The 21,484-nt window shown below is 36.5% G+C and overlaps 1 protein-coding gene across 1 annotated transcript in view; it reads left to right on the forward strand.

The window, feature by feature from the left end:
- The window catches only part of LOC139982872 (uncharacterized), a 45,967-nt gene that overhangs the window by 15,019 nt on the left and 9,464 nt on the right, over positions 1 to 21,484 (forward strand). The window contains exons 6-13 of the mRNA XM_071996024.1: positions 1,280 to 1,414; positions 2,967 to 3,113; positions 5,029 to 5,307; positions 6,130 to 6,438; positions 6,815 to 6,879; positions 9,037 to 9,259; positions 15,272 to 15,601; positions 17,241 to 17,507. Of these exons, the coding sequence (XP_071852125.1) occupies positions 1,280 to 1,414; positions 2,967 to 3,113; positions 5,029 to 5,307; positions 6,130 to 6,438; positions 6,815 to 6,879; positions 9,037 to 9,259; positions 15,272 to 15,601; positions 17,241 to 17,507 (1,755 nt within the window). The remainder of the gene's footprint in view (positions 1 to 1,279; positions 1,415 to 2,966; positions 3,114 to 5,028; positions 5,308 to 6,129; positions 6,439 to 6,814; positions 6,880 to 9,036; positions 9,260 to 15,271; positions 15,602 to 17,240; positions 17,508 to 21,484) is intronic.

The following is a 21,484-nucleotide window of genomic DNA, read 5'->3' on the forward strand; positions in this document are numbered from 1 at the left end:
AGCACTCTTTGCCAATGGTGAAAGTTTGGTTGACATTTTGAGCAGGTACTCTGTCAGCCATATTTTGACCGATTAACATTCAGTTCAAAGTGACTCTCCCTTCTTCTACCATCCCACATGCTCATATGTAGCCTTGAAAATTATCTTCCCCAATCTCCAGGTCTGGAAGACATCAATCAGGGCAGCTCTGCTAGAGAATTGCCAAGTTGTTATAAAATATCGGAGGCCAAACTTTGAGACAAATAATAGGCCTACAGTACATATTAAGCTCACATATATTAAAGTAATTGATCTATCTGAATTTTATAATGTGAATTCATTTGTTTGTCATTTGTCATCAAAATTTGTCATCCTTTTCCCTTGTCATATTATTGATTTTTTACTTGTTTTGGGGTTTTATTTTTTTTCTCCCTGTAGATCATTGAAGTATTAAAGTTGCAATGCTGTAATCATTATCTACCCATAGGACCCTATCTCTTAGCTATTTATGAATCAAATGCTAATGATGATCTTACTGCTTGTGTTTTCTGATTGACTGATTGGACAGAGTACTGAACCACATGAGTTACTGCTCCATTTTGATTGGCTTTTTTTCTTAGTCCCTGAGATGTTCTGCAAAACATCAGATTGATCAAATTAACAGACTATACACCTGTCTGTTCTTTCATTTTTCTATGCATATGACTATATTTCAATATTTGCTCCTGTACGAAAGGAAGGTCTCAATGTTCAGACTGAAGTACAGAATGTATTGAAAGTGTTAATTGATTTTAGCCATAGCCTATATGTTTTAAAGGCATTGAAGACTTGCCCCAAACCGCGTGCGACCATCTGGAAAAGTTAAATTTTTGTTGCTTGCAAGTGACGTTTTGTTTGTGTCGCTACAAAATGCAGACAGTAATGAAACGTGATACCTTGTTATCTTTAGCTTGACCTGAGATGTCCATCACTGTATCTTTTGTACCCTGTGCTGTGGGTTTTGACCGCAACTGTATGTACTGACTGTCTACGAATGTCTAATTACCGACAGTAGCAAACTGTGTGCGTATTTTCTGCAATCGATGGTTACACCTCATTGAAACCAGGTCATATTACCGACATAAGACGTTTCTTTTTGCGCGAGTCTTCAAACCCTTTAAGCCAAATACGTAAGCACGCAGAACAAATGGACATGGTAATTTAAGTACTAGTTATATTATTTTCATTGACAATCTCCTTGAAATAAATATGGTTCATTAGTTTGCTGATTGCTCCTTTCTGTTATGTATTTTATCTACAGAATGCAGCAACAGCAAGTTTGGAGCTGATTGCAAACAGGACTGCCACTGTGCCGATGGGTCAGGTTGCGCCAGTGACACTGGTGTCTGCAGCAACGGCATATGTGCAGAGGGTTTCAAAGGTGTTAACTGTCAAGGTAATTTGGAGGCAGACCAAACCTGAAGAAGGGTATAGGAACAGAAAATTTCAAGTCTTTAGAAAACCCTCAAAGTTATAGCTGAATTATTTTGCCCAGTTTTGGTTAGTTTGTTATAGGCCACACTTAAGGGGTCAGTAAGTGGTCAGAATTAGGGTCAACAGATGATTTCATCTGCTCGTCATTTATGTATTTTCAGGGGGGAGTCGATTTGTTTCGTTTTGAATGTCGTTATGTTATCTGGGAAAAAGCAAGTTTACCAATTGATAGGTATGCATACTGCAATTTCTCCATTTTCTTTTGCTTTTCTTCAATAATCACCATATTGGAGAGAGGGAAGAGGCGAGGTGGCCGGGGAGCGAATTTTTTTTTCCCAAACAGGTTTGCAATTACGGAGTTTTCAGCCAATCAGATTGCTCGTGACGTCAGCATAAATAATAGCCATTTGTTGCAACGAAGGTATACCCGTTCAAAATTACCCGTAGCTTTTCGTACATATATTTAGATATGTTTGGAGTTGGTTTAGACATATTTAGCACACTAGTATTATATGATCTAATTTGATCGAAGTTTTCTGTGAAGGCATTAATCGATAACATCGCACAGTGAAAGTTTCGTACAGGGTACATCACATATCCGCTGTAGGTCTTTATGTATTATAACTCTGTACACAGTGCAGTGACGGAAATATATCATACTATACACTATACTGTTTTGCGTATATTTACTCAAGACTCGCGTCGTGAAGTTGATTTTAGTGTAGGCCTACCCATTCCACGAAACGAATTCTGATTTCAATAGAACGGCTCACGAATCGTGGATAACGTAAACACGAACCAAATAAAAGGTAGCGTATGTATCATAAGTGAGGTCAACATGTAATCCAAGCATTAAAAGTAAAGTTAGGGCGTTTGAAGGGAAACCCCTTAACTAGACTCAATCAAGTGTCAGTGTGTAACCCAGTGCATGTCTTCGAACTTCCAAGCGATGGCCATTATTTATGCTGACGTCACGAGCAATCTGATTGGCTGAAAACTCCGTAATTGCAAACCTGTTTTGGAAAAAAAATTCGCGGCCGGGGAAGGGGAGTGGGAGTTACTCTCTTTTATTAGAAAATTGAATGACTGCATTTTAATGGAAAATATAACACACAACTTGTCAGTGTACTTTCTATGACATCACACCTGTTTGCTTCAAGTTCACATTTGAGAGTACAAAAGATGTCAATGTTGTTATCTCAAAAACAGTACATAGGAACTGATCGCATATTCCACCAGGATGCAAATACTAGAATGGGTTTCTCTCTCATCTGTCAAAAATAAAATTTTCCTCTGGATTTCACTTTTCACCTAAAGAAATACATCTTATATTCTCCTGGTCACAATTTGTTTAAAAGTGCCTCTTTTGAACGTAGTACTACTAATATCAATATCTGAGGTTGATTGGTCATGTCAAAATTTGTTTATTTATGATTCAGATATGGTGTCTGTAGAAAATGTGGTAAATTGTCCTCGTGATTACCCCTTGTTTTTCTGATTGTTCCTGCTTTCAGTTGAAGATCCATGTCATGTTGGTTCTTACGGCAATCTTTGCACTCTACCCTGCTCCTGTTTCCTAGGCAATGACTGTCAAGATGTGGAAGATAATTGTGAGAGAGGTTGTGCGGAACCTTGGACTGGCCTAGCATGTGATAATAATAGTATGTCTTATGACATATTTGATTGCATATCACGTTGAAAACTACGATGTTATGATTTCGAATGTAACTGTGCGCCACTCAGACCAAGCCATGTACTGTGCACGCATGATTGCATCATTCTTCTTCAATCTAACTAAAATGTTATTTTTTGTTTATTTTTTTTTTGTATCCCACAAATTTAATGATTATTGGGTTTTTTTAGTTTTCTTTTTTTCTACATTTCCAAGCCTGTCACTGGTTTTTACCGGTTATGAGTTCAACATTCATGTTGTAATTGTGAAGAGAGAGAGAGAGCAAAGAATAAGACTTTTTTGTTGGTTACTTTATTTTCACAGAATGATAGTGGTTGATTTGAAAATTTGTTCAACACATATTATTCTAGCTTCAAGACAATATTTACGGTAGGATTTGAGCCAGTGGCAAGGCAAGGCAGAATTATCTGTATGATTGATTGATACAATCCAAAGAGAAAAAAAAATGTAGTAACTCTCGTTTGGGCTTAACGATGTATTCTTGTTGGAGAAAGATGATGAAATTAGAACCACAATAGCAACAATAGATCCCAATTTGAATGCTCATGTTTTGCATGCATTACAAAACTGTTGTTTGAACACAAAATATGTCCCAAAAGTAATGCTTTCATTATCATTTATTTCTTCCTGATCTGAAAACTTTTGTTGCCATTAGTATATTATATTGCTTCTGATTTCGTTTTTCCCCCTTTTTCCTGAATGTGTTGCAATAATTCTCAGGTATATTTGAAGGGTTTGGTTAAAGAGGTGAAGTTAGTGTGTAAATACACTAGGATCATTGGTTAGTGTTACACCAGAATCATTGTTTCGTGTGTAAATACACTAGGATCATTGTTTAGTGTGTAAATACACTAGGATCATTTGTTAGTGTTTATACAATAGGATCATCATTTAGTGTGTAAATACACTAGAATCATTGTTTAGTGTGTGTATATACACTAGAATCATTGTTAAGTGTGTAAGTACACTGGGATCATTGTTTAATGTGTAATTACACTAGGATCATTGGGTAGTGTGTAAATTACACTAGGATCATTGGTATAGTGTGAAAATACACTAGGATATTTGGTTAGTGTGTAAATACACTAGGATAATAGTATAGTGTGTAAATACACTAGGATCTTTGGTTAGTGTGTAAATACACTAGGATAATAGTATAGTGTGTATATACACTAGAATCCTTGTTAAGTGTGTTTATACACTAGGATCATTGGTTAGTATGTAAATTACACTAGGAACATTGTTAAGTGTGTAAATACACTAGGATCTTTGGTTAGTGTGTAATAACACTAGGATCATTGGTTAGTGTGTAATACATTAGGATAATTGTCTAGTGTGTATCTACACTAAGATCATTGAAATGCTGTAGTTTGTCCTGAGAGTTCTCATCTTTATTTCAATGTGTTTTTCCATGTAATTGGTTAAATACATAAATTGTCCATCACATGTGTGGTGGGCAGTGATTCATGTGTGGTGGGCATTTAGTCGTGTGTGCATTGTGGGCAGTGATTCGAGGCGCGTAGCAAAGGGGGGTGGGGGCAAAGGGGGCAACCGCCCACCCTTGAGCAAATTTTGTGTTTATGTTTTTATGATATCGCTAGTAATTTCAAAATAGAAATGCTTAGATGCAACTTAAAAGGCCTGGGAAGTGCCATTTCAGTGATCTGGGAGTCAATTTCGGCTAAACTTTTCTTGTACGCTTCGCGCCAACTCATAGTGGCACTATGCTTAGATAGTTTCCAGTGTTGAATCTACGGCTCTTATAGTTTACCTACACGATCGCCCCTCCCTTGGCAAATTCCTCGCTACGCGCCTGGGTGATTCATGCATGCACGGTGGGGGATGGATTCATATATTTTATCTTTCCTTTGTTTCAACTACAGCTGGGTCAGGAAAGATTGAGTTTATAGACTTTTTGAAAGTGAATATAGGTATTACCACCACAATAACGTGTACAGCAATCAGAAATCCTATTCTGGAAAGCCAAGACTTAATCCTCACAATCGGTGATGCTGTTGTTACTGATGTGACATTGGTGGTTCCTGATGACAGAGAATACAGGCTCACAAGCTCATTGGAGCATGTTTTAATGGAACCTGTCACGATTGAATGCTCCATTCGTGGTATAGATGTTAAGCGTGAGCTCAGTATTGCCCCATATGGTAAGTCAGTCTTTAGTTAAATATATGAGTTGATTTCATGTATTCATTGACAGTTTTTATAATATCGATCTTGACTGAAAAGAACATGAAAAAGACAAAGAAAATAGAAACAAGTCCAACCCAGCAAGAAAGGGGGGGGGGGGGGAGGGGAGGGATTCTGCAAAGGATTCACAGTTGATAAAAGAGAATGGCTCTTTCTGATGCAGTAGTATGACCAAGATGTGTCATATTGCTTTGTAAATGAATGCTCGAGATCTCTCTTGAACTGGTTACAGAATCGATGCTTTGCCATTTTTTTCTGATCACTCTATACTTCCAATAATAATTCAAATGCATTAAGGTTCGCCTGTTGCTTCGATCAATGTCACATATCTTCTTAACTGACAATATCTCTCAATTTCGTAGTAATCTTAAGACTCACCTATTTCCATGCTAATTTGTGTCTGTGTCACGAGCGCTATGATCTAGATGGAATAGCGCTATATAAATATTAATTGTTGTGTTATGTTATGTTCTTGCAGTCGTCCACATTGGTTGATTTCCAAATTGGAACAAATTTATTAGAAATGACCAGCTAGAAGTTCATTTATAATGTAAACATTCTCGATGTTTAATTGCAGGACTGCTTCATTCAGTTGACCTGATTTTGATAGAATTTAACCGTTTTGATAAACTGTTTACATTGATATTTTTCATACTAGTTGGATTGGGTGTTATTCTTGGGCGAAGCTTTGCCATATTATATAAACATAATCCCATTTTTCCTGGACTCCATGAAGTCATGCATGGCCATACCTTTTCATGTCTCTCGTATACTCTCAGAGTTGCCATATTTTGCGTCGAATGAGGACGTGTTACTGTCCTCGAACGTTACCCCGACGACCATAGAACTTTCTTGGAGAGCATGGAATGAAGATACAGATCATGGAGATGGCCCAGTTGTGAATTACCAAATAAAACTTGGAGTAGATGGAATGGAGAATGAACTGTTGTCAAATTCAACACTTTCTTATCAGTTTGATGATCTTTGGCCCGATACTGATTATAGAATCATGATTGCTGTTGTCAGGGAAGGTTTAGGTGGAATGGGCAGATGGACAACTTTGGCAACCATTACCACACCCTGCGGAGGTAATAACATTTCCTATATCCTTTAGCCTGAATACTCTCCAAACAAAACCAAGGGTTATGCAATATATGTGTTATTAATCGTTCGTTCAGAGATGACGCTAGATTCACTGTAGCATTTGTTACACTTCTGTTCATGCATGCTTGCTATTTCCAGATTGGTAAGAGTTGTAAAGAATGCAATTGAGAAACTCATAGCTTGTAAAATTTATTTAATATATTTCTTATGATAAGTTAATAATAAACAGTCATGTAAAAGCATATGATATTTTCATCATCTTCTCTTCATATCAGGTTGTGATGTGCTCCTGAATTAAGCTCTGAAATGGGTAATAAGTAAATGGTGTTAATTATCTCTCATTATCACTCTTTGTTTTAGTGCCAGCGGCTCCCACATTGGACCTTTCATCAAGTACTTCAAGAGGTGCAATTTTTGCAGTGCAGGTTAGTCGACGATGATTTGTAATCGGTCACTTTATTTCTTCATACATTCGTCTGGAATGATGTAATCCATACGTGAAAATGATTCTAGAGACCGAGTTCAATGTTTTACAACAAGAAATGGGACATAGAAATATTTTCCTGTTCGTATCAAACATGAAACTTTGTATTTTTATATCAAAACGCTTCTGACTGATATCTGTCCCCCATCTCCCACCCCCTAAAAAACAGTGGTCTGTCCCCCCCCAAAAAAGTGGTCTGTTCCTCCATTTCCCAACCCCCAATAAAATATGGTGGTCACAGAAAGTGTTCACCATTATTTTCATGTATACATTTATACTTGTACTCTTTATGTCAATCATTTTAATCGAATTGCATCATTATATAATCTCGGATAATTTGATATTCTCTCATTCACGAAAAATACAGAAGTGAGTGGCAAACAGTTTAAAAAAGTAAATGTCTGAGTCAGGAAAGATGTAATTATAATGTTGACATTCATTTAAGCAGGTGTAAGGTATGACCAAGATAGTTCCTTTGGCATACATAACAAACTTAGCTTTCTCTACGTACGGCAGGAATTGAACTCCTTTTTGCATTTTAGCTCTCAATCTTAAAGCAGCATTTTGCGTCCTTTTCTATGATTTTTCTCAACATCACTGACTCCACTATGCCATGACGACATGCATAACTAGCTTATCTATTTAAATCCTTCTTCAAATGGTGGCATAAAAGTCGAAAAATTTGCAACTTTCAACATTGTTTTTCTACAAGATATTTTCCGATAAATATTTAAACACTACGAACGTCATTGACCAATACGTAATATAACGCCATGCTTGATTTGTGTACAGTCTATATGGCAGCTGTACCAGGGAGTTCCATAACAACTCCCTGGTTGTACCAGCGCAAAGTCTTGAATCTATTTTTAGCAACGGCTCATAACTAAACTGCATTTCTGGTTGGTTGAATTCAAACTAGTGGGTTTGGGGAACTGTATGCGATTAATTTTAATGTGGAATTTGTCGTGGACACTTTTCTCATTATCTGCAAATATCCTCAATTACTAGCCAATTAACGTTGTTGAAAAGGAAAAAACTTGACTAATATCTTAGTTTGCTGTTTTGTGATTGATATATGTAAAAAACTCGAAGGACATGTCAAAAGAGTAGAAAAGGGCGACCAAACACAAAATGCTGCTTTAAACCAGCAAATAGTTCAGTTCAATTTAATCCTCATACCAGAGAATGCATAAACATACTCATAAAACAATACCACCTTATTATAAACGAGCTGGTCAACAGAAGACAGAGATGTTGTTAATTAACAAGCCCATAGAAAACTACCCCAGTAACGCTTGAAAACCCTACCACCTGTAAAAGCGATTTAATTGATTATCCGTGAACACAAATGTTTTTATTATTCCGTTGGTCTGGCAACTTTATTCCTAACATTCGCTCTTACGTAATCATCCCAGCAAAAACTAAATCTATTGTTTGTATAATACATAAAGGTTTACTATAACCGGGTGGCTATAGGCATAGCAGTTTGTAGCAGTGGTAGTAAGGAGTCATGGCCTTGAGTCACCATGTCTCTGAAGCAAGGGCGGTGGAGATGGGCGGGGGTGTATACCCGGGGGAGGGGTCAAAGGGGAGGATTAACCACCAAGGAGAATTTGTTTGGAATTTATAAAACCCTTTGATGTAAAATGGTGCAATATTTATATGTTGTCTACCAGTACTAGTTTTACAATCTTAGTATCTATTTAACAACCTGTGTAATAACATTATGAATTAGTATAAAATTATCCCAGAGTAGTGGGTATTGCTGTGCCGGCGTAGCCAACCACATTACATTCCGAATTGAATAGTAGAGCAAACACCAGGTGCTCTGAAGTGACTCGGCTTGAGTTGAGTCAGTTTTAAAAATGGCCGGTAAAATAATTAGTTGATTCAACCTTAAAAATGAGGTGACTCGTTTACAATTTGGGTTTCTTTTCTAGGGGGGCTCCTCAAAGATTATTAAAAGAGTTATAGATATATAACAGTTTCACTCAACCAACTAACTAACTACTTTAGTGCTATTTTGATTGACTGTACTTGAGATCAACCAAGTTTTTATCATGGAAGAAAAACAACAACACTGCATTTCTGTTTTTAGTATCCATCGGTGGAAGAGAGGAATTGCAGAACAGTGTCTGCTACCCTTCAACAGAGACTTGAGGGAGGAAACTGGGAAAATGTAACCTCTGTAATGCTTGATGAAACGTCCATCCGCGTCGAAGATTTGATTCCTTGCTCTTCATATCGCTACCGTGTTCAGATATCTAGCACTGGTGGTGAAGGAAACAGTGGAGCTGTGGATGTAGAAACAAAAGCTGAAGGTCTTCTTTTACATGTCATTATTGTTATGTTACAGGGCCTAGAATGCGGTAAACCCTGATGAATAACGATGAATATATTCAGCTATCTAACCAGTTACACTTAGAGTTTTTGCACGTTACCTGGGGATTTACTGAACCGTACCTGCGGACTTGACTGCAATGCGGCATCCCACCATCAATTCCATGTCAATGATGTTGTTATGATTATTATTACGGACATTACAACGAACCCGGAGAAAATCTGGCTAGCAAATTTAGAAGAGTTAGAAGCCTTTTTTACGGGGTTCTTCTTGCACAGAAAACAGAAAAATGTTTTGGGGGCAGTTTTTGAGTGATCTTAAATAACAGCTTGATCAGAGCTTCATGTTAAACGTAAACATAATGGAATTCAAACTTGTCAACAGTGAGTGTATGCATAGGCACATGCTGTTGTGCCTATGTGAAGAATATGATTCTCACAGTCTGAGGTCAAAGGTCATAGAAAATTGTTCATCACCCATTTTTCTAGCACCTTGTTGCATATTCATGAATTCATGAGGTACAGTACTCCACCGATAAAAGTGGGATATTAAAGATACCTTTTCAACATAAAATGTAACCTTATCTCAACAAAAATATATTACAAATATAATAGCATAACGTCCAAATGAAAAATTGGCGAATCGTTTGAACAAGAGTATAAAATATGATAGGGTATGAAACAAAGTATCAACAACAGTAATTTATGGAACAAATAAATTTATACTAAATATTTTGTGACTTTTTAGTTAGAAGCTTTCTAAACCATCATAAAGTTAGATTGAGCAAACAGTCATTCAATTATATGCAAATATTACATGCCTTGGTTATACAATGGGACTTTATTTCAATCCGCAGTAAATGTCCCCTATCAAAAATGACTTCTGCAAGAGTTTAGTCATGACGTGTCAAATTCAAGAAAAAAGAAATACCGGATTGCTAGCAATTCTGGTTTCCAAGAAATTCACCCTCTAAAATATACTGAGTCTCTGGATTGCTCGTTTAATGGGTGTGAAGACTCGCGAAAAAAGAAACATCTAATGCCGGTAATCTGACCTATTTTCGAATGAGGTGTAACAGAAGTGTTAGACACCACCATTGATCCCAGAAAATACACACACAGCTTGCTACGGTTGTTTAATTAGACACCAGTGTACTAGTCAGTACATACAGATACGGTCAATACCCACAGCACAGTGGATAGACGATACAGCGATGGATATCTCAGGTCATTAGACTGTAATGAATTCCAATATTTTTTATCATGATGCGATCAAGTAATTATTTAAAGCAAAAACTCAATGGAACTACTAGGATAATGATATTGACATGCCGAAGGGGCTCTCTTTTAATAACTTTGTCCATGGGCCCCACCAAGTTAATTTTGGCCGAATGGTGTAAACAGGTGTAAATGTAAGAGAAGGGGGAAGGGGTGGGAGTGCTCTGAATGTTGCAAAATATTTTTTGGATCAGGTTGTCGTCTTGTGAACGTAACAATCCTTGTTTACAAATCGTTAGAGAAACAAATCTCAGATTGAGAAAGTCAGCAATCGCAAAATTTGCCAGAATTTGTTTTAATCACTGGGTCAGCAAGGTTTGTTTGTGCATGCATAAGTGTGCACGTCATTTGTGCAGGTAAGTTACCCTTGCTTATTTCCCTCCCCCCGCGCCCCCTCAATAGGCCATCGATAGGTTAATACGTACTTTCATGGTATAACACACCTCCCCCTTTTTTTTATTATTTTAAATCCACAAGTAGGGTGGTAGAGGGGTACTAAATAAAGGGACCTCCATAAAAAAGATAATATTACAATTAGAATGGATTGTTGAGAGTGTGATTGTGACGTCAATTTGTAGTAATTTTGCAAATATATATATATATATATATATATATATATATATATATTATATCAGTTCGTTGAGCAACGTTGCGCCGTGTGAGGCTGCATCCTACTTTTGCTCTATGATTTTGCTCCATTTTGTCTCCTTTACGATTCGACGTTTACTCAAACTTTTAAGCTGTGGATAACTTTATATTATTGATTTACCTGTGGTTGTCTCGTTTGACATTTTGTTTTGTTTTTACATATATTTTTGGAGACATCTTTTTCTATCGGATTCTGTGTCTCGCGGAACTGTCCAGATTATGCTGAATCTGCTGTCTTGCATGCTTTTATCGTTATCTGCTGTTTTTGAAAATTGTTACCCTAGCACTATGTGTTGTCATAGTAACAACTCTACCATTATACAGTACACAGCTAAAGAACTTTTTCGGCTGAACACCTATTGTTCCGTTTCTCCGGTTCAGCGACTTAATCCCACTGCTTATGACTATCTGAAAGATTTGGGAATTTTGAAATACAATGTCCCCACAAGAAGAGGCAAGCGAGGCGGACAGCATAAAACAAGATTTTGGGATAGCTGTTCTGGGGTAAATGCATCAAATTTGGTTGAAATTTCTACTAAGACTAATAACCTACCGGTGAGCACTCGACATTCTTTCACTATTGGTTGTGTAAATCCCAGATCTATCAGAAACAAACTTGAAACATTTAAAGATCACGTGATTGATAATAGCATTGATATTTGTGCTGTCACTGAGACATGGCTAAAAACGGAAGATGATTTTATACGGGACTCTTTAAACATGAACGGTTATGTATTCAAGGACGTTTGCAGATTGAATCGCACCGGAGGGGGAACGGCTTTACTCTTCAAAAGTGCATTTACCCTCGTTGAAAAAAATGGCGATCAAGTCACGTCATTTGAGTTTTCTGAATGGCAACTCTCTTTTAAAATCCTCAGACTAAGGGTGGTCGTCGTTTACAGACCCCCCTACTCCGCTTCTCACCCAGTATCATTTTCTACATTTTTGTCGGAATTCAGCGACCTGTTGGAAAATTTGGTATCAAGCCCTGATCAGCTTATTATATTAGGTGATTTTAATATTCATTTAGACATCGATGATGACTTTCATGCAAAGCACTTTCTGGAACTACTAGATGCTTTTGATCTGGAAAATAAAGTGTGCTTCCCAACCCATATTTCGGGCCATACACTTGACCTGATGATAACCAGATGTCATGGCAGCCTTGATGTGGCCACAGTCCATGCTGACCATTTCATCTCTGACCATTGCTTCATACACGCGAATTTCAAACTAATTCCTGTTGATTTTGAACGCAAATTGATCAAGTTTAGGTGCATAAACAGTATTAACATGGATAAATTCAAAGAGGACCTGGTTAACTCTGCTTTACACAATGACAATCAAAATGATTTACAGTCACTTATTGATTGTTACAACGGTACGCTAATCTCACTTCTGGATAAACACGCACCTGTTAGAACAAAACTCATCACAGTTAAGCCCTCAAGACCCTGGTTTACATCATCTCTAAACGTTCTTAGGAGACATCGTCGCCAACTTGAGAAAAGGTGGCTAAATTCCCGTTCTCATGATGATTACATTTCTTTCAAAAAAGCGAGAAACCAATTCACCAATGCATGTGAGAGTGTGAAGAAGGAATATTACACCAGTAAAATACAGGATTGTGGTGGTGACCAAAGAAAGCTATTTTGCCTCATCAACAAATTAATTGCTAAAAATGATTCCAGTCTGTTTCCTCCAAGCATTGAAAACAAGAGTCTGGCTAATGGTTTCGGCGATTACTTCCAGCAAAAAGTTGACCGAATTACTTCAGATATTCGCGACACTTGTACAAAGGAAAATCTGTTGCCGTCTGATTTAGTCAGAGTTGATTCACGTGAAGTAATCCCAGACTTTTCACACTTTACCAAGTTATCATCTGAGGAGGTTCTTAAGCTGATTAATAAGTCTGCAAATAAACATTGCATACTTGATCCTGTTCCATCTAAAATTGTTAAAGAATGTATTGATATTTTACTACCTGTGATAACAAAAATCATCAATTTGTCTATGGAAAATGGAGTTTTCCCCGAGTGTTGGAGGTGTGCTGTTGTCATTCCCATTTTAAAGAAACAAGGACTTTCACTTGAATTTAAGAATTATCGACCCGTGAGTAATTTGGCTTACCTGTCCAAACTGGTGGAAAGCGCTGTTATGGATCAATTTGAGTGTCATTTATTAAAAAATAATCTCCTGCCAGTAAACAACTCTGCCTATCGGAAGCATCACAGTACTGAGACCACTTTGCTTAGGGTACATTCCGATATTATGAAAAACATGGACGCTGGAATGGTAACTCTTCTCATTATGCTTGATTTGTCTGCAGCCTTTGATACCGTTCATTATGATACTCTTTTCAATACTCTGGGTAATCGTATAAATATCAAAGGCCTGGTGTTTCAGTGGTTTCAAAGTTATTTATGTAATAGGCGTCAAAAAGTTCTTGTAAATGGTACATTTTCTAAAGACTTCTTTTTGAAGCACGGTGTCCCCCAGGGAAGCTGTACTGGCCCCATACTTTTTATTACATACTTATCCCAATTGTATCATGTTTTGCTTAAGCACCTTCCTAACTGTGAGGGTTATGCTGATGACAATCAATTTTATCTTGCTTTTAATGCTGGCAATGACACTGCCAGAGGTGAGGCAATTTCTGCAATGGAAAATTGTGTGGCTGAAGCACGTCGCTGGTTTTTAACGAATAATCTTAAACTAAATGATACAAAAACTGAATTGATAGTCATAGGTTCAAAGCAACAATTGGCTAAACTTCCTGATTTTTCTTTTCAAGTGGGGGCGGCAACAATTCATACAGTTGATAAGGTTCGTAATTTGGGTATTATTTTTGATAAAAGTCTTTCACTTGACTTACATGTTGCAAATGTGTGTAGAAAAGCAAATTTTAGTATTCATAAGCTTTGGCATATTCGTAGTTACTTGGATGATACCTCATGTAAATCACTTGTTCATGCATTTGTTACGTCACACATAGATTACTGCAATTCATTATACTGTAACTTACCTTCACATCTCATAGATAAACTTCAGAAAATCCAAAATGCTGCAGCCAGACTTGTAACGGGTACTTCCAAATATGATCATATAAAACCCGTCCTACATAACTTGCATTGGCTTCCAGTTAGAGAAAGAATATCTTATAAGATTTTATTACTCACTTTTAAATGTATTTACAATATTGCACCGCAGTACCTTTGTGATTTAATTTCTCTTTACACTCCCTCTAGACCGTTGCGTTCCTCGTCCCGTCTGCTTTTAACTGTTCCTAACATAAGAACTGCAAAATTTGGACCGAGATCTTTTAGCTATGCTTCGCCAGTTTTATGGAATTCACTCCCTGAGGTTTTAAGAAAAATTGAAAGTTTTACCCTGTTTAAATCCAAACTTAAGACTCATTTATACTGCAATGCTTATAATATCTGAATTCATTTTATGTATTATTATTTCGTTAATTGTTTTCTTGTTATATATTTATTTTACTGTTTATCATGTAATTATTATATTCTTTTATCCACTTTTTTATTAACTTAATTTATCTTGATTTGTTTTGTTTTTTTAATTCTACTTATTATTGTTTTATTCTTCATCATGTAAAGCGCATTTGAATATATATATGTTATAGTATTTGCGCTATATAAGGATCCATAATAATAATTATATTGTATAATAATAAAAGAGTTCTTTTTTATGTATAACCGATGAAGCCTATATATATATATATATATATATATTAATATATATATATATATATATATACATATGTGTGTATAATAATAAATAATAGTGAACAGAGGTGACCAAGTATTGGAGCAGAAATTCAAACAGTCATTGCATTATCTTAATTTTTTAATTTAATTGTCTCACTAAAATAATGATTTATCATAGCTTGAGACTCTTGCTAATGACAAAGGTACGTTTTGTACATGTGTTATACTGTGATTAGTTCAGTTTTTTTACCAGCTACATTAACTGTATAACTAAACTAATTAACATATTGTAGACTTTCAAGTGTCACCAACACTTTATTTCTATTTTCCTTTTTGCAGCCCAGTCATTTGCCAATATTGCAGTCTTACTGAACAGTCCACTCATAAGTGACAGCCTTGATTCGACTATAACAGTTTTCAAATGTAGCAATCAGACTGTTCAGTTTGATAAAGCCGAGTTCCAGGGTAGCCAACTTTCAGATCAAAGATTTATGTTCACTGGAAATGATCCTCCTCATCATGGCACCATAGAAGAAGATAATTCTTCAGCAAAGTTGATTATGGAAACAGATCTCTCTGTAAATCAGAGAGTTGGTATCTACACCATAACAATATCTGAATGTTTTGAGACCGAACAGCTGCTGCGTGTGGTACTACTAAATCAAGACGGTAAGTTTAGAATCCCAGCAGGCAATGGCAAAGCACAGTAACTTTAATAAGGTTGCTGGTCTTGGGATTATTGTTCAACTTTCTACTGATTTTATCCGGGTTTTCTGCAGCAGGAGTTAAACACAGTTTGCAGTTGTATGATGTGTGCGACTTGAAATGACTGTTTGATTTAGACAGCATCTTCAAAAAATGCTCCCCTCAAATAAAAGAATGAACATAGGCTTAGGAAAGTGGGGTTTGGAGGGGAGAGGAGGTAGGCAGATGGTAAGCTTCACCTGTTTTACAATTGGTGGAGCAGGAATTTTGGATGCACTCCACAGCAGTGTTAGATTATTCACTTATTCAGCCAAAGATTGCAAAGCAATCAAAAATTATTTGTGATATTAAAAATCTGTCAAAATGTTGACTTGTTGGCCCCTTTAACAATAAGTGCCCCTTCAACTTTCATAACAAGTCAAATTTGTTGACAATGTAAGGTACAATGGGAATGCAACACAGAAATTTATGTTTAAATTTCCTCATAAAAGTAGCCATTTCAATTCAGAAAGAAAATTGAGAAATAAACAATCAATATTTCAAAATAAATTGCCAAAATTTGGAGGAAATAGTCCAAACTTTATTTTGAAATAAACAAGTTGAACTTTGGGCATCAGAAGTCAAAGATCTGTTAAGAAAGTAACTCCAACCAGTTGTTACGAGGTATAACCTGTATCATACAGTAAATCAAATTGAAAAGGTTTCAACCAGACGTAGGCATAGAAACGTTGAAACTTTGAAAAGGAAACTTAATTTGGAGAGAATAGTCAATATTTCAAGAACAAAAGTTAAAACTTCCAATCCCATTAGTTTTCTACCCCTTAACTTTTTGGTATCTTTCTACTCCACGTATGCAAAGCTAAAAGGGAGAACGATAACGGGGGGACATATTTTTTAAGATGAACTGCAATTTATGAATTATTGAAGCTGAATAGTGCAATGATCTTTCAAATTATCAAAGGTAGTTTGGGCCAATTTGAATGCAATAGGAATGTGAATATGCAATATTATGAATGATACAGTTGAAGTTCCTAAGAGTGTAATACACACAAGTGAATGATTGAATTTTTGTTTCCAGTTTTCCTGTAGTCCGAGATATGTATTAAAATTGTGCTCTTTTGATTTTAGTGTTCATGTGTCTAACTTGGAGAGCGCTGTAGTGATATGGCTATTAAAGGCAATGAAGTGATCTTAGGGATTGCAGGTTTAAGTCCAGCTGGCCAGATATGAGTCATTGGACAAGGCACTTTAGCTCCATTGCCTCTCTTCAACCAGGTGTGCCAATGGGGACTTGTGTGGCAACTTGTGTGTTAAACTAGGTGGTGTGCCGATTTGTGGCTGCACCGTATGGAAATTCCCCTGAGGGAACATGAAGATGTGGCACACTGTAATGTTTGAATTGTGCACATTTGGGTGAGTGGGTTCGTGAGACAAATTACCAAAGACCAGCAGTTAACTGTTGTAAGATCATGTGCAAAGGCCTTGCCTCTATACAAGACTGCAACAAGCAAAACTTTAACCTTGAAATTTTAGAATAGAATGAAAACAGTATGCTCAAAATTTAATTTTTTTTTTCTCAAATTGATGTGTTTTTTAACTTTAGCACCTATCACCCCAGTTGAATACTCTACAGTAGTGGTACGTGGACAAGAGGCCCAAGTTTCTGTGTCAACATCAGAAGAGCAGTCGACACTGAGATGGCGCAGAAATGGACGTTTCTGTAATTCAAAATTCAAAGATTGTACATGTTCTAAAGTTGCTTCATGCACTGTTGCAACTTCCGAGCTGTCAGACTCATTTGTAATGGAATCATTCATAGCTGGAGGATACCTTAATAACAATCATGCAATAATGAATGTTATTATCAGAGGTAAGTTTTGCTCGACGATAGATTTCTTTCATTAGAAAACGTCAAACAAATCACTTTCTGTTAACAATGTTTTGACACAACTTTTTAGAGTAATACACAGATGAACCTTTCTGAAAAAGGTTGTGTAATCTGAACTTGTGCCTGAATTGAGGATACCTTGAAAATGTTGAGAGAAAAATTTTGAGCTATTCAAGAGTTTCTGTGGTTTTTCCATGTCCACATTGGCTACAAATAATTAAATATGTTTGAACTCCTACCTCCATCTTTGCATCCTAACTACATGGACATTTGCTGCAGTCTGCATAAGGTTTAGACCCTCCAGCTATCACATCAAATTTCAAATGTAACTGCATGTACCTTTCAAAAGCATGTTTGCAGTCTGTTTCCAAGGAAGTATGAACCTGTCAGAATAATGTTTACATCAATGCTATATCTGTATGTGATGGTGCTCTGCAATTAGTCTAGAGTTTATCAACTGCTTACCTAAAGGAAAAGGGGGTTCAACACAGAGAAAAGATCAAATAGGAGGTTATGTTACATCACTAAGTTCCAATGGTACATGAGTCTATGGCACAGCACGAATGGTCTTAAAATGAACAAGAACTGCAGATACAGAGATACAATACGTTGAACAGACACTCCAGCTTAGCTAATCCATTAGTATACTAGTACATATGTTGTGTGTGATAGCCCTCATTCAAAATTTTGAAAAGCTCTTTTTTATTCAAGATATATACATTTGAAGTTTTGATAAATCCGGGGAAACTACGACTTTCTGTGTTGACCATTTAGCCCTTAATACATTAAATCCTAATTACAAGCCCACACATATCATTTGCATGATGTGATGTTCCTCTTTTAATAAAGACAACAAAATATTTCAAAAAGTTGTCATAGGCTACAAACCTGCATTCAGTGTCCTTGAATTGAAGGTTGTGAAAACAAGGAACAACATATAACAGAACATTAGGCAAATTAGGCAATTAGGAAATTGACATGACATCCGAAAATTACGTAGACATAACAATAATTTACACGCAATCTGAAAATTACATTGACATAACAATTTTGCTACTAGATGGGCAAAATAGTCAGGAATATTGACAGTGAATTTTCAGATCCAAAATCATTTAATATTTGCAGTTCTGTGTACCAAAGTGATAGTACTAGCAAATCTAAACCCAAGGAATAGGTTTCCAATTAATTTTAACCTATACACATGCACACTAGGCTAAATTTGAATGTAAATGTTGAGGAGCAATATTTTTTATTTTTAACTTCTTTGAATAATTATGAATACCTCAATTATGTATTTCTCTCCTTGAGTTCAATACTAGTTCAATTAGTAAAAAAAAAAACCATCACAAAGTAACTCATGTTTAGTTTGCTTGGCAGTCAATTGTTTTACATCGTCAAATTGTGAAGCATTTAGTCCCAACTGTGGAAAATTTGCCTTTAAACAAACACATGTGTACTATTACTACTATGAAATGTGTCCCCCCCCCCCCCCCTAAAAAACAAAATTGCTGTGCATGATGATCATTCAGCTGTCAGTGTGAATTTTACACTTACAACATTAAACCTTACATTGTCACAAAGCTTTTTTTCCAATTAGAAGTTTTGGAAGTAAAACATACGGATAATTGTTGAAATATGGTTCAAGACTGCAAGTAACAGAAGAAACAAAAGTCAGGAGAAAAACTGTGACTTTTAGTTGCTGTTTAAGTGTATGTACGCTAAGACTCTGAATAAAAACAGTTACTCCGACAACCATGTAGTCCCACTGTTTAAGTATCAATGGCACAGTTGTGTGATGTTATTTACAAGTTTTGATGTGATGATGGTTCACCCTTACACTATGCCATACGAATTAATACAAACTGCATGAAGGTGTTTACAGTACTGCACACTTGTGGGTGGATGGAATGCAATATACTTTACAGTTAATAAATGTTATTGTGAGCTCTATGCTAGCAATTACCTTAAATTCTCACCAATATTATTTTACAGCAGCTAGTGCTAGTGATTAGCTAATAAATATTTCCAATCATACCATTTTACCCAAGCTAGAGCTCTGCAAATCGTTAAACCTTAATTTCCATCACTATTGTGTTACACCAGCTTGAGCTCAGTGCTAATCATTAAGCTTACATTTCCACCAAGTTAGTGTTACCCCACCTTGTGCTCTGTGCTAGCTATTAAACCTTAAATTTCCACCAATATTGAGTAACACCAGCTAGTGCTCAGTGCTAATGCTTAGGCTTACATTTAAATCCTTAATTTTTCTTCCTTGTGGCTTTAGCAGCCGATAATTACTTATCCGGTATCGCATGGGCAAAATGCTATACAAAATTGTGCACTTGCTATACAATTTAGTACGCAACATGGTGCGCTTACTATACAAGTGCCAAGATGTATATAGAAAAGATGTATAGTATAGGATAAGGCTTGGTTGGCGGTTAGAGTATCCGCCTCACAAATCCCTAGGTTCTAGCATAAAAAATTCCGCCAGGAGCCATATTCTTTTGACCTATTCAAATTCCGCCAGGAGCCAGATTCTTTTGACCTATTCAAAAATCGCCGCAGTGCAGTGGTGATGTGCGGAGTCTTCCGTGGATTGGTATTTCTGGTTTTTGAACTTGGGGAAAAGGGGTTTGTTTCTGTTCTTCACTTGGTTTCGAACAACTTTGCTCGTCATGGCTGCACTGCATTGTTGTCGAATTAAGTGCCTTTGCCTACCTCAGTATTTGAGAAAGTGATCAGATGCTGGGGCATACATTCTCGTGCGTCGGATGGGGACGTTAAATGGCGGTCTCGGGAGCGAATGCACATCCCTGCCGGGTTATCCTGTAAACAATTATTGAAAAATAGAAGGCTTGAAATAAGCCTGTGTTTATCCATGATCTATAACACTGATAGGGTCTCAAATAAGGTAACTGTAAGCTTCCTGATCCTTGGGTCTCTGAACTTTTGTATGCAACTCAACCATGATAATATTTCAAAAGAGACATATTTCAGAAGCTTCCAAACTGTTTGCTGACATAAAGTTTGGATACACTCCAAATTATATATACTGCGTATTTAGACTGCAATTAATGTGAATTGAGCATGCAGTTGAGAGGTTAAATTTCATGGTTATAATGTGGGAGTATACAAAGTTGCATTGATACTGTGGTGATACGTAAACCCAGCTTGCATGCATACATAGCCATGATATAGACATGCAGGACGCCTGATTGTTGGATTTATACCTGAATGCTGTATCCATGGGTACTATACATCCTACAGGACATCATTTCCTGTTTTCTGTGGGCCATTCAATATCCGTTTCATTATATATGACTTGCAGCCTGTTTCAACTAATTCACATAACAATGGTATGTACAACTTTATGTAGTACATCACATTTATATAAGGTTTTTTGTAAAGTCTGGTTTAACCGTTTTATTATACTTATATTGGTGTAGTATTTTACCAAATTTGACCTATAAAGCTGTCATGCTGATTGCATGATAAATATATACATAAATACAAAATGGCCAGAAACAAAATCTAGGTATGTAGATATTTTATTAATTATAAATTAAAAGAAACAGGCCTAGAATGAATTGTCTACTGGCCAAACTTTCCATCTTTGTTAAATTAATATCAACTTTAAGCAACATTCATTTGCACTGGCAGAAAAATGCCACTGCACATAAAACACTCTAGTGTAATCGACTATATGCAAAAATACGGAATGCGAGTGGCTCCCTCTTACCCACCCCACCCCCTCCTAAAAACCTATTAGCTATATATGTCAATATACGCACATTGGCGTGAAGCGAGAACTGGGTGTGGGGAATGGAGGGGCAAGTCAATGATGTCACATGATGTCAAGTGAAATGTTTTTATTTTTGTTAAAGGAATGTAATGATGAAAATAAGAGCACCCTATTTCCGTTGCCCCAGAGACTGTATCGGGACCGTGAGTACTCC

The sequence above is a fragment of the Apostichopus japonicus genome, chromosome 2 (assembly GCF_037975245.1).
Source record: "Apostichopus japonicus isolate 1M-3 chromosome 2, ASM3797524v1, whole genome shotgun sequence".
Classification (NCBI taxonomy): Eukaryota; Metazoa; Echinodermata; class Holothuroidea; order Aspidochirotida; family Stichopodidae; genus Apostichopus; species Apostichopus japonicus.